General features: G+C 43.3%; 1 protein-coding gene across 1 annotated transcript; it reads left to right on the forward strand.

Annotated features, from left to right (window-relative positions):
• The first annotated feature begins 2105 nt into the window (after positions 1-2105).
• Positions 2106-5694, forward strand: LOC148201372 (uncharacterized). The gene is made up of 5 exons (XM_088108840.1): positions 2106-2128; positions 3203-3598; positions 3704-4748; positions 5325-5599; positions 5682-5694. Exons 1-5 carry the CDS (start codon positions 2106-2108, stop codon positions 5692-5694), a joined length of 1752 nt encoding a protein of 583 aa, XP_087964966.1.
• Positions 5695-11672: the final 5978 nt, after the last annotated feature.

Genomic DNA, 11672 nt, shown 5'->3' on the forward strand with positions numbered 1-11672 from the left:
TAAAATAGAACACAATATAGTAACATAGAATAAAATACAATAACTCAACATAAGATAAAAATAAATTCAGAATAAAGATAGAACAAGAAAAATTAATTCCAAATTATTATTTATTTATTCACCCGGACGAAATTAGGTGTTGACAAAAATCTTTATAAAATCATTCATAATGGTGAGTTTAGATATATTTATAGAGTTTAGAATTTTTGATAATTTCCACATGATTACTAGGTGTGAAGCCCTAAATAATTAACGCACCAAAATCCACTCTTTAATCACCATTAAACACGTTTTGACACGTCAAAACCAATCTGCATGCGCCTGCCATGTGTCACTGAGGGAGCGTTCCGGAAAGCTTGGTGGGAAACAAGTGGCATGCAGTGGATTGGACGTTGGTTCTGCGTAGAGGAAGGAAATTTTTACCCTCTGCATGCGCTGTCACTCTACTGTCACGACAGAAGCTTCTAAAACGTTAGTGGAAAACCATGTGGCAGTGCGTGAATGCATGGCTGGCTGGCGAGGAAGAGAAAATAATTTCTCTGATACGCTTCACTTCAATTCAAGCTTTCATCTTCTTCCTCACGAAACCCTAACCATTTTTTTTCTCCAACTTCTCTCTAAACCCTTTCCATCTTCTCTCTACGATCACTCACCACCAGCACCTCTGTTTCCATTTCAGAAACCGTAGGATCATTCTCGGAGCTGTAAGCTTTCAGTTGAACCGATCAAGTTTGCATTCTGTGACTGGTGAGTTCTCTTCCCTGGAACGTTCTTCTCTTCTGTTCCTGCAAACCAAAATTCTGGTTGCATGCGTGGGTTAGGGGTCTGATCTGTCTATGGTTTCGTGATATTAGGTTAAGTGGATTTGGTTGTGTAAGTTGCTGGATAGAAATCTGTGAGAGCAAGAGCGAAACCTTAGCATTTGGAAGTCACTGCTGAACCAGGTAAGGGAAGCTTGAGTAATTTGATTTAATACTTGGTTGATGTTTATGACAGTAAGGAAGTGTGTTGGATGTGAATTGTATGAAATATATGAATTTTGAAGTATGCATGTACGTGTATGTTGTACTGGTTGTATATGATGGTAAATGCTTTGAACTGTATGTTTATGATGTTATTGGTTGAACTGTACGCAGAGAAGTAGAAGCATGATTTAGGATATGATTAAATTTTCTGTATGATTTGGAATGTTAATGTTTTGAACTGGATGTTGATGATGATATGTTAGAACTGGAAAATTTTATATTGATGAGATGATAATATGAATTCTGGAATGTATGAGAATTATGGTGGAGAGAAATCGTAAGTTATGAAAATCTGTAAAGTCATTGTAAAACGAGAAGTCTGGAAAAATATTCTGTCTCTGATTGATCAATTACGCTCGTCCTTGTGCGGTCATTTACCGTTCGTCTTCTCTAAATTTGAATTAGAGTTAAATTCTTTCGTTTTGGAAAGGATGCTGTCTTAGAACGAGCGTCCCCATTTGAAATCCTAAATTTAGTGTCAGTACTAAGTGGCGTTCGGTCTTAGACCGAACGTTCGTTCACAAGAATAAATGATTTGCTAGCGTTCGACCTTATGTCGAGCGTGCGTCTTTGCTAGCGTTCGACCTTATGTCGAGCGTACGTCTTTGCTAGCGTTCGACCTTTTGTCGAGCGTTCGTTGTTGATAGCGTTCGACTTTATAATGAGCGTACGTTCTAAATCACGCAAGGTCTCCTATTCAGCACGCGTATAAATAGCGTTCGTCCTGCTTTCTAAATAGCTTTCGTCCTGCTTTCTAAATAGCGTTCGTCCTGCTTTCTAAATAGCTTTCATCCTGCTTTCTAAATAGCGTTCGTCCTGCTTTCTAAATAGCTTTCGTCCTACTTTCGAAATAGCGTTCGTCCTGTTATCCAAATAGCGTCCGTCTATACAGTGAATTAACGTTCGTATTTTAAAGAAGTGTAACTAAGAATGAAAGTATGATGTTGAGGGAATTGTGAAGTATGCGAACCATATTTGAGATGAAGTTGTGAAATTGGAATTTGAACGAGCGTTCCAAGGAGGAACGTCTCTATGAATGATTATGTTGAATGGTAAAGTGTGACCAAGGAAAAATCGCTGATGGCTGATCATCCTGATATTCCGTGAGTGCTCTCCTCATGTAGAGGGAGTAGGTCATGCGTGGGAATGGCAGGAGGCCATTAGGGTTAACCTCGGTTGGCAGCTGATGGGAATGCCAGTTACTACACCAACCGGGTGCATGAACGCCTGCGGTTACTTGGATTCACACAGTCCGGACGGTCTGTCTTAGGGTAGTTGGATGATTTATATTTTGCTTATACGTATTGGTGCATGTCTTGTGTGTTAAATGCTTGTGTTAAAAATTGTATGTGATATGTATGAATTAAATTACCTAAGCTTACCCTTGCACTCTCCTTGTGTTGTCTACTGTTGATGTATGTCCGTCTTGTCAATGCAATGATCATCCGTTGTGGATGTGAGCAGATGGGGAGGCGCCACTTGATGCTATGTTGGAAGAAGAAAATTTGGAGGACGCCAACCTGGTCGAAGTGGAAGTTAAAGCCGAGCAGTAGCTCGCTCGTTCTTAGTAGCTGTTAGTAGTTTTATTAGCGTTTTGGACGTTCGGTTATTGTATTGTAAAACCGTTCGTTTTTAGCTTTCGTTGTTTACTTTGGGGCTCGACTTTGTAATCGCTGGAACTTATAGCCGTTCGGTTTCTGTCTCTTGTTTAGTTGTAAAGACTGATGACTGATTACTGTTAATTGTAATTAATTCTAATTAATGGTAGTTACTATTTATTGGGATGTTACATTTATTGGTATCAGAGCAGTTTTGTTCTATCAAAGGACATGTAGGGTTATGAGCATACTTTGCTTTCGTTGTGTGCTTGTTATGTACTGGATGAGTTATTGCTCATTTAACTTTTGAACAATTCTGACGCTAGTTTTCTGATGAATCAGAGGACGAATGGCGCCTAGACTCCCTCCACCTCCCCAACCGAGTGAGTCCGATACGTCCAGCAGCACTAGGTTGTTGGAAACCGTAGTTGAACGGCTGCATCAACAGAACACCACGTTGCTGGAACAGAACGCCACCCTGATGCAGCAAAACCAAGCTGCTATGCAAGGTTTGGAGGCCTCGCGTGTCAACTCTGAAAACACGCAAAGGCAGTTGATGGAGATCTTGGCTGCAACTAGAGGTGCGCCTGGAGCATCCTCTTCAAACGTTGCCCAACCGAATGCTGAATGGAGTTTGGAGAGTTTCCTTCAGCATCACCCTGCCAAGTTTAGTGGAAAGTGTCTTCCGGACGAAGCTGACCAGTGGCTGAGGGATATGGAAAGGATATTCAATGCCAAGAGGTGTCCAGATGAGAACCGCTTGGCCTACACTGAATACTTGTTAACTGGAGAGGCGAGCCATTGGTGGGCGAGTGCCAGAGCCATTCTGATGGACGCTCAACAGCAGATTACTTGGGAAGTATTTAGAAACAAGTTCTATGAGGAATATTTCCCTGACAGTGTCCGTTTTGCCAAGGAGGTTGAGTTTCTACAGCTCGTCCAAGGAGGAATGTCAGTTTCGGAATATACGAACAAGTTTAAACACTTGATTCGCTTCAATACAATGGCCACTAGTGAGGAGTGGCAGTGCAGAAAATTTGAGAACGGTCTACGCAGTGACCTGAAGGTGGTAATTTCCAGTTTGTGTATCCGAACATTCCCTGCCATGGTTGAGAGGGCTAAGGTGTTGGAGAAGAATTTGGCAGAGGCGGAACGTTTGAAGAAACAACAAACAGTAAGGGGGCCGATTGTCTCGAAGGGGAATGTAAATCAGAGAGGATCCCCTTACGCTCGTCCAGCAGGCAACGCGAGTGGATCCCAAGCCTTGACTACTGTCGGACAGTCTGGACAGTCAAGGAATGTAGCATGTTTTCAGTGTGGAGGACCACATCTTCGGTGGGCTTGTCCTCAACTGAATGGGGGAAAATACTGTACTAAGTGCAGAAGGAATGGGCACTTGGAGAACGAGTGCAGTGTGGGAGGACGTGCGGCAATGAGACCGCCGAACGCTGGGAGAGCTCAACAAGGCAGAGGTGGACGTGCACAAGCTACGGGGAGAGTGTATGCGATTACTGGTGCTGAGGCCGCTCGTTCAGGTACGCTCATCACCAGCACTTGCTTGTTGTTTGGAAAGCCTTGTGGTGTGTTGTATGATTCGGGTGCAACTCATTCCTTCATCTCGAAGGCATGTGTTGAGAAGCTTGGGTTAGTGGAGAGTGAATTACAGTTCGACCTGGTGGTGTCAACCCCAGCGGCTGGTGGGATTAAGACGTCCACAGTTTGTGTGAGATGTCCAATAGAAGTTGAGGGGCGTAGATATAAGGTCAACCTCATTTGCTTACCCCTTCAAGACTTAGAAGTAATTCTGGGGATGGATTGGTTGGCCACCAATCGGATCATCATTGATTGTGGAAATAAGGAGTTGGTCTTTCCAGGAGAGGAGGAGGAAGAATTATCTGTTGATCGTGGTCAGTTGAAGGAGGACATCATGGAAGGAGCGAGCTGTTTTCTGATCCTGACGTATGAAGACAGCGAAATTGAGCGTTCGTCCAATAACGAGAGCAGTGGAGGACGAACGGTAGTAGATGAATTCCCGGATGTCTTTCCGGATGAAGTTCCTGGTCTACCTCCTATCCGTGAGGTCGAGTTCACGATCGACTTGGTGACCACTGCTGCACCCATCTCGGTTCAACCTTATAGGATGGCACCAGCAGAATTGGCTGAGTTAAAAATGCAGATTGAAGAATTGATGGATAAGAAGTTCATCAGGCCAAGTGCTTCACCATGGGGAGCGCCTGTGTTGTTAGTTAAGAAGAAGGATGGCAGCTCTCGACTCTGCATTGATTATAGGCAACTGAATAAGCTGACCATCAAGAACAAGTATCCCCTTCCAAGGATAGACGACCTGCTGGATCAGTTGCAAGGTGCGTGCATATTTTCGAAGATTGATCTACGTTCGGGCTACCACCAGATTAGAGTGAAGGAGGGAGATATTCATAAGACAGCGTTTCGGTCTCGTTATGGTCATTATGAATATGTGGTGATGCCCTTTGGAGTGACGAACGCACCTGCAATCTTCATGGACTACATGAACAGGATTTTCAGACCGTATCTGGATAAGTTTGTTGTAGTGTTCATTGACGACATCCTGGTCTACTCCAAGAACGTTGAAGAGCATGAAGATCACTTGAGAATCGTCTTGGGAGTGTTGAGGGAGAAAGAATTGTATGCCAAGCGTTCAAAGTGTGAATTCTGGATGAAGGAAATCCAGTTCTTGGGGCACGTCGTTTCTGCAGGAGGGATTGCAGTGGATCCAGCCAAGGTGAAAGCAGTGCTGGATTGGGAGCGCCCACGTTCGGTCACAGAGGTTAGAAGCTTCGTGGGGCTCGCGGGCTACTATAGACGGTTCATTGAGGGATTTTCTAAGATAGCAGCCCCTCTGACTTATCTCACCAGGAAAGATCAGCCGTTTGCATGGACTGATCGTTGTGAGGAGAGTTTCCAGGAATTGAAGAGGAGATTAACGAGCGCCCCAGTGTTGGTCATTCCAGACACGACCAAACCTTTTGAAGTATATTGTGATGCGTCGTTTCAAGGTTTGGGCTGTGTACTGATGCAGGAAAGGAAGGTAGTAGCGTACGCTTCTAGGCAGTTGAAGATCCACGAGAAGAATTACCCCACCCACGACTTGGAGCTGGCAGCAGTCGTGTTTGCATTGAAAATATGGAGACATCATCTGTATGGAGCAACGTTTCAAGTATTTAGTGATCACAAGAGTCTCAAGTATCTCTTTGATCAAAAGGAATTGAATATGAGGCAAAGGAGGTGGCTGGAGTTCTTGAAAGATTATGAGTTCGAGCTGTTATATCATCCTGGAAAAGCAAACGTGGTGGCTGATGCCTTGAGTAGGAAGGCTGTGAGAGTCTCGGCAATGATGGTGAAGGAGCTGAGTTTGGTAGAAAGTTTTAGAGATCTAAGGTTACGGTTCGATTTGGGAGCGAACGTGATTAGATGCTGTAACCTGGTACTTTCCAGTGATGTGTTTGAGCAGATCAGAGTGAAGCAGCGTGAAGATGAGGAATTGACTAAGATATTGAGTGCGCTCGGCACAGATCAGGCTAAAGAATTCAATATTGGTACGGATGGCTTACTGCGCTATATGGATAGAACTTGCGTTCCAAACGATGGTGAGCTGAAGAGGATTATAATGGAGGAAGGACATCATAGCCGTCTTAGCATGCATCCAGGCATGACTAAGATGTATCAGGATCTCCGTTCATCATTCTGGTGGCCTGGAATGAAAAGTGACATTGCACGTTTTGTAGCTTCTTGTTTAACCTGTCAACGTGCAAAGGCGGAACACCAAAGACCAGGTGGATTGCTGCAGCCATTGGAGATTCCAGAATGGAAGTGGGACAGTATTTCTATGGATTTTGTGACCCATCTACCGCGCACAGTCAGAAACCATGACTCGATTTGGGTGATCATAGATAGGTTAACTAAGAGCGCTCACTTCCTAGCAGTTAACTTGAAAATGTCAATGACGAATCTGGCAAAGTTGTACGTGAAGGAGATCGTTCGCTTGCATGGAGTTCCTTCGAGTATCATTTCAGACCGAGACACGAGATTCACGTCTCGTTTTTGGCAATCGTTGCAAGGCGAGTTGGGAAGTCAACTACGAATGAGTTCTGCATATCACCCACAGACGGATGGCCAATCTGAGCGAACCATCCAGACACTTGAGGATTTATTGAGGACGTGCGTCCTAGATCATGTGGGAGTTTGGGATGAAGTTCTGCCGCTCGTTGAATTCACGTACAACAACAGCTTTCAAGCAAGCATAGGGATGGCTCCGTTTGAAGCTCTTTATGGAAGGAAGTGTCGAACACCTTTGTGTTGGTTCCAAGAAGGCGAGAACGTTTTCACTGGACCAGAGTTAATTCAGCAAACAACCGAGAAGGTGAAACTAATTCAAGAACGACTGAAGACGTCTCAAAGCAGGCAGAAATCCTATGCTGATAAGAGGAGAAGACCCTTGGAGTTCGCTGCTGGAGATCACGTGTTTCTCAGGTTGAATCCAATCACTGGAGTAGGAAGAGTCCTTCGTCCAAAGAAGCTTTCACCCAAGTTCGTAGGGCCTTATCAGATTCTGAAGAAGATTGGATCAGTTGCGTACGAACTAGCTCTACCACCTCAACTGTCCAACCTGCATCCAGTCTTTCACGTTTCTCAACTCCGTAAATACATATCTGATCCAGCACACGTATTGGAGTTGGAAGACGTCCAGCTTCGTCCAAACCGAACCCTGGAAATGCAACCAGTCCGAGTGGAAGATAGTCGTATCCAGCTCTACAAGGGAAAACAAGTTAATCTGGTGAAGGTGGTGTGGGATGCGAGGACTGGAGACTCAACATGGGAGGTTGAAGAGGCCATGAAGGAGCTGTACCCTCAATTGTTTAACTGGTAAGTTTTAGAATTTTCGAGGACGAAAATTTTTGTAGTTAGGGAGATTGTGAAGCCCTAAATAATTAACGCACCAAAATCCACTCTTTAATCACCATTAAACACGTTTTGACACGTCAAAACCAATCTGCATGCGCCTGCCATGTGTCACTGAGGGAGCGTTCCGGAAAGCTTGGTGGGAAACAAGTGGCATGCAGTGGATTGGACGTTGGTTCTGCGTAGAGGAAGGAAATTTTTACCCTCTGCATGCGCTGTCACTCTACTGTCACGACAGAAGCTTCTAAAACGTTAGTGGAAAACCATGTGGCAGTGCGTGAATGCATGGCTGGCTGGCGAGGAAGAGAAAATAATTTCTCTGATACGCTTCACTTCAATTCAAGCTTTCATCTTCTTCCTCACGAAACCCTAACCATTTTTTTTCTCCAACTTCTCTCTAAACCCTTTCCATCTTCTCTCTACGATCACTCACCACCAGCACCTCTGTTTCCATTTCAGAAACCGTAGGATCATTCTCGGAGCTGTAAGCTTTCAGTTGAACCGATCAAGTTTGCATTCTGTGACTGGTGAGTTCTCTTCCCTGGAACGTTCTTCTCTTCTGTTCCTGCAAACCAAAATTCTGGTTGCATGCGTGGGTTAGGGGTCTGATCTGTCTATGGTTTCGTGATATTAGGTTAAGTGGATTTGGTTGTGTAAGTTGCTGGATAGAAATCTGTGAGAGCAAGAGCGAAACCTTAGCATTTGGAAGTCACTGCTGAACCAGGTAAGGGAAGCTTGAGTAATTTGATTTAATACTTGGTTGATGTTTATGACAGTAAGGAAGTGTGTTGGATGTGAATTGTATGAAATATATGAATTTTGAAGTATGCATGTACGTGTATGTTGTACTGGTTGTATATGATGGTAAATGCTTTGAACTGTATGTTTATGATGTTATTGGTTGAACTGTACGCAGAGAAGTAGAAGCATGATTTAGGATATGATTAAATTTTCTGTATGATTTGGAATGTTAATGTTTTGAACTGGATGTTGATGATGATATGTTAGAACTGGAAAATTTTATATTGATGAGATGATAATATGAATTCTGGAATGTATGAGAATTATGGTGGAGAGAAATCGTAAGTTATGAAAATCTGTAAAGTCATTGTAAAACGAGAAGTCTGGAAAAATATTCTGTCTCTGATTGATCAATTACGCTCGTCCTTGTGCGGTCATTTACCGTTCGTCTTCTCTAAATTTGAATTAGAGTTAAATTCTTTCGTTTTGGAAAGGATGCTGTCTTAGAACGAGCGTCCCCATTTGAAATCCTAAATTTAGTGTCAGTACTAAGTGGCGTTCGGTCTTAGACCGAACGTTCGTTCACAAGAATAAATGATTTGCTAGCGTTCGACCTTATGTCGAGCGTGCGTCTTTGCTAGCGTTCGACCTTATGTCGAGCGTACGTCTTTGCTAGCGTTCGACCTTTTGTCGAGCGTTCGTTGTTGATAGCGTTCGACTTTATAATGAGCGTACGTTCTAAATCACGCAAGGTCTCCTATTCAGCACGCGTATAAATAGCGTTCGTCCTGCTTTCTAAATAGCTTTCGTCCTGCTTTCTAAATAGCGTTCGTCCTGCTTTCTAAATAGCTTTCATCCTGCTTTCTAAATAGCGTTCGTCCTGCTTTCTAAATAGCTTTCGTCCTACTTTCGAAATAGCGTTCGTCCTGTTATCCAAATAGCGTCCGTCTATACAGTGAATTAACGTTCGTATTTTAAAGAAGTGTAACTAAGAATGAAAGTATGATGTTGAGGGAATTGTGAAGTATGCGAACCATATTTGAGATGAAGTTGTGAAATTGGAATTTGAACGAGCGTTCCAAGGAGGAACGTCTCTATGAATGATTATGTTGAATGGTAAAGTGTGACCAAGGAAAAATCGCTGATGGCTGATCATCCTGATATTCCGTGAGTGCTCTCCTCATGTAGAGGGAGTAGGTCATGCGTGGGAATGGCAGGAGGCCATTAGGGTTAACCTCGGTTGGCAGCTGATGGGAATGCCAGTTACTACACCAACCGGGTGCATGAACGCCTGCGGTTACTTGGATTCACACAGTCCGGACGGTCTGTCTTAGGGTAGTTGGATGATTTATATTTTGCTTATACGTATTGGTGCATGTCTTGTGTGTTAAATGCTTGTGTTAAAAATTGTATGTGATATGTATGAATTAAATTACCTAAGCTTACCCTTGCACTCTCCTTGTGTTGTCTACTGTTGATGTATGTCCGTCTTGTCAATGCAATGATCATCCGTTGTGGATGTGAGCAGATGGGGAGGCGCCACTTGATGCTATGTTGGAAGAAGAAAATTTGGAGGACGCCAACCTGGTCGAAGTGGAAGTTAAAGCCGAGCAGTAGCTCGCTCGTTCTTAGTAGCTGTTAGTAGTTTTATTAGCGTTTTGGACGTTCGGTTATTGTATTGTAAAACCGTTCGTTTTTAGCTTTCGTTGTTTACTTTGGGGCTCGACTTTGTAATCGCTGGAACTTATAGCCGTTCGGTTTCTGTCTCTTGTTTAGTTGTAAAGACTGATGACTGATTACTGTTAATTGTAATTAATTCTAATTAATGGTAGTTACTATTTATTGGGATGTTACACTAGGTCTAGGTATAATTAGTCTAACTGTACTAAACTCTATCTTTACTATAAAAACTAAACTATTTTTAATAAAAACTGAATTATACTATATTGCAGTTCAATTTAAAAAACTTAGGCGCATGGGATGAGGTACTGCCTCTTGTGGAATTCACGTATAACAACAGCTTTCAAGCTAGCATTGGAATGGCGCCGTTTGAAGCTCTCTATGGGAGGAAGTGCAGAACGCCACTTTGCTGGTTTCAAGAGGGAGAGAACGTGTTAACTGGACCTGAGCTTATCCAGCAAACTACTGATAAAGTGAAGTTGATCCAGGAGAGACTGAAGACGTCCTTGAGCAGACAGAAATCCTATGCGGATAGGAGAAGAAGGCCATTGGAATTCGCTGCAGGTGATCACGTATTCTTGAGACTCAATCCAATCACTGGAGTGGGAAGAGTTGTTCGTCCAAAGAAACTGTCTCCCAAGTTCATAGGACCGTATCAAGTTTTGAAGAAGATTGGACCCGTAGCCTATGAACTCGCATTGCCTCCTCAGCTATCAAATCTGCATCCAGTCTTCCATGTGTCTCAGCTTAGGAGATATATAGCTAATCCTTCTCATGTCTTGGAGCTGGAAAACATTCAACTGCGTCCAGACCGAACGTTGGAGCTGCAGCCAGTCCGCATTGAAGAAGAACGCACCAAATTACATAAAGGAAAGGACATTCGTTTGGTGAAGATAGTGTGGGACGCTAAGACTGGAGATTCAACGTGGGAAGTGGAGAGTGCAATGAGGGACTTGTATCCACACTTATTCACTGGTAAGTTCGAAATTTTCGAGGACGAAAATTTTTGTAGTTAGGGAGAATGTGAAACCCTTAATAATTAGCCTAAATTAATCCTGACATCTCACCATTAATGCTTGCCACCTCATTCCCAGCCATTAAAACCCACTCCCTAAACTGATCCTATCCCTCTCTGACGTGCACGAAGAACCACGCTCATCATTCTCTGAAACACGCACCACGTTACACACTCAGTGCATTAAAACGCACTAAACTCTGCATGCAAGCATGCCACTTGTCACGCTGGAAGTTTCTGAAATCAGAATGGGGGTTGCAGGTGTCCGAAAATGAGACGCTCACTCGTCTGGAATTTGAAGGAACAAAAGTAATTTTCGAAAACCTTTCCGCTCACCTGCATCAGTCATCTTCTTCCTCAGAAAACCAACCTTTCATTTTCTCCAACTTCTCTCTAGAAACCCTAAACTTCTCTCTACTGTAATTCTCACGTTTCTCCTCCGATTCCATTTCCAGCACCGTAGAAACGTCCACTGCATTGAGAGCTATTCACTGGACCGAACAGCTTCAAGAACTGAAACTGGTAAGTTTCATTCCGTAGCTCATCCTTAGGATTCTGGAAAAAAATAGGGTTTTGGTTGCATGCAAACATGTATTCTAAGTGATCTGCATTCCGTGGTTAGATTTTATTTTGGAAGAGTCAAGAACGTAAGAAAAGCGTAGTTGGACAAAGCCA

This window comes from Vigna umbellata, chromosome 3, assembly GCF_029865625.1.
Source record: "Vigna umbellata cultivar VRB3 chromosome 3, Vumbellata_1.0, whole genome shotgun sequence".
Taxonomy (NCBI): Eukaryota; Viridiplantae; Streptophyta; class Magnoliopsida; order Fabales; family Fabaceae; genus Vigna; species Vigna umbellata.

Coding starts and splice junctions, on each gene's coding strand:
- LOC148201372 (XM_088108840.1), top strand. CDS start 2,106: ATGGCTGATCATCCTGATATTCC. Junction 2,129..3,202: donor GCTGATCATCCTGATATTCC/GTGAGTGCTCTC, acceptor GGCTGCAACTAG/AGGTGCGCCTGGAGCATCCT. Junction 4,749..5,324: donor CCACTGCTGCACCCATCTCG/GTTCAACCTTAT, acceptor TTCTGGATGAAG/GAAATCCAGTTCTTGGGGCA.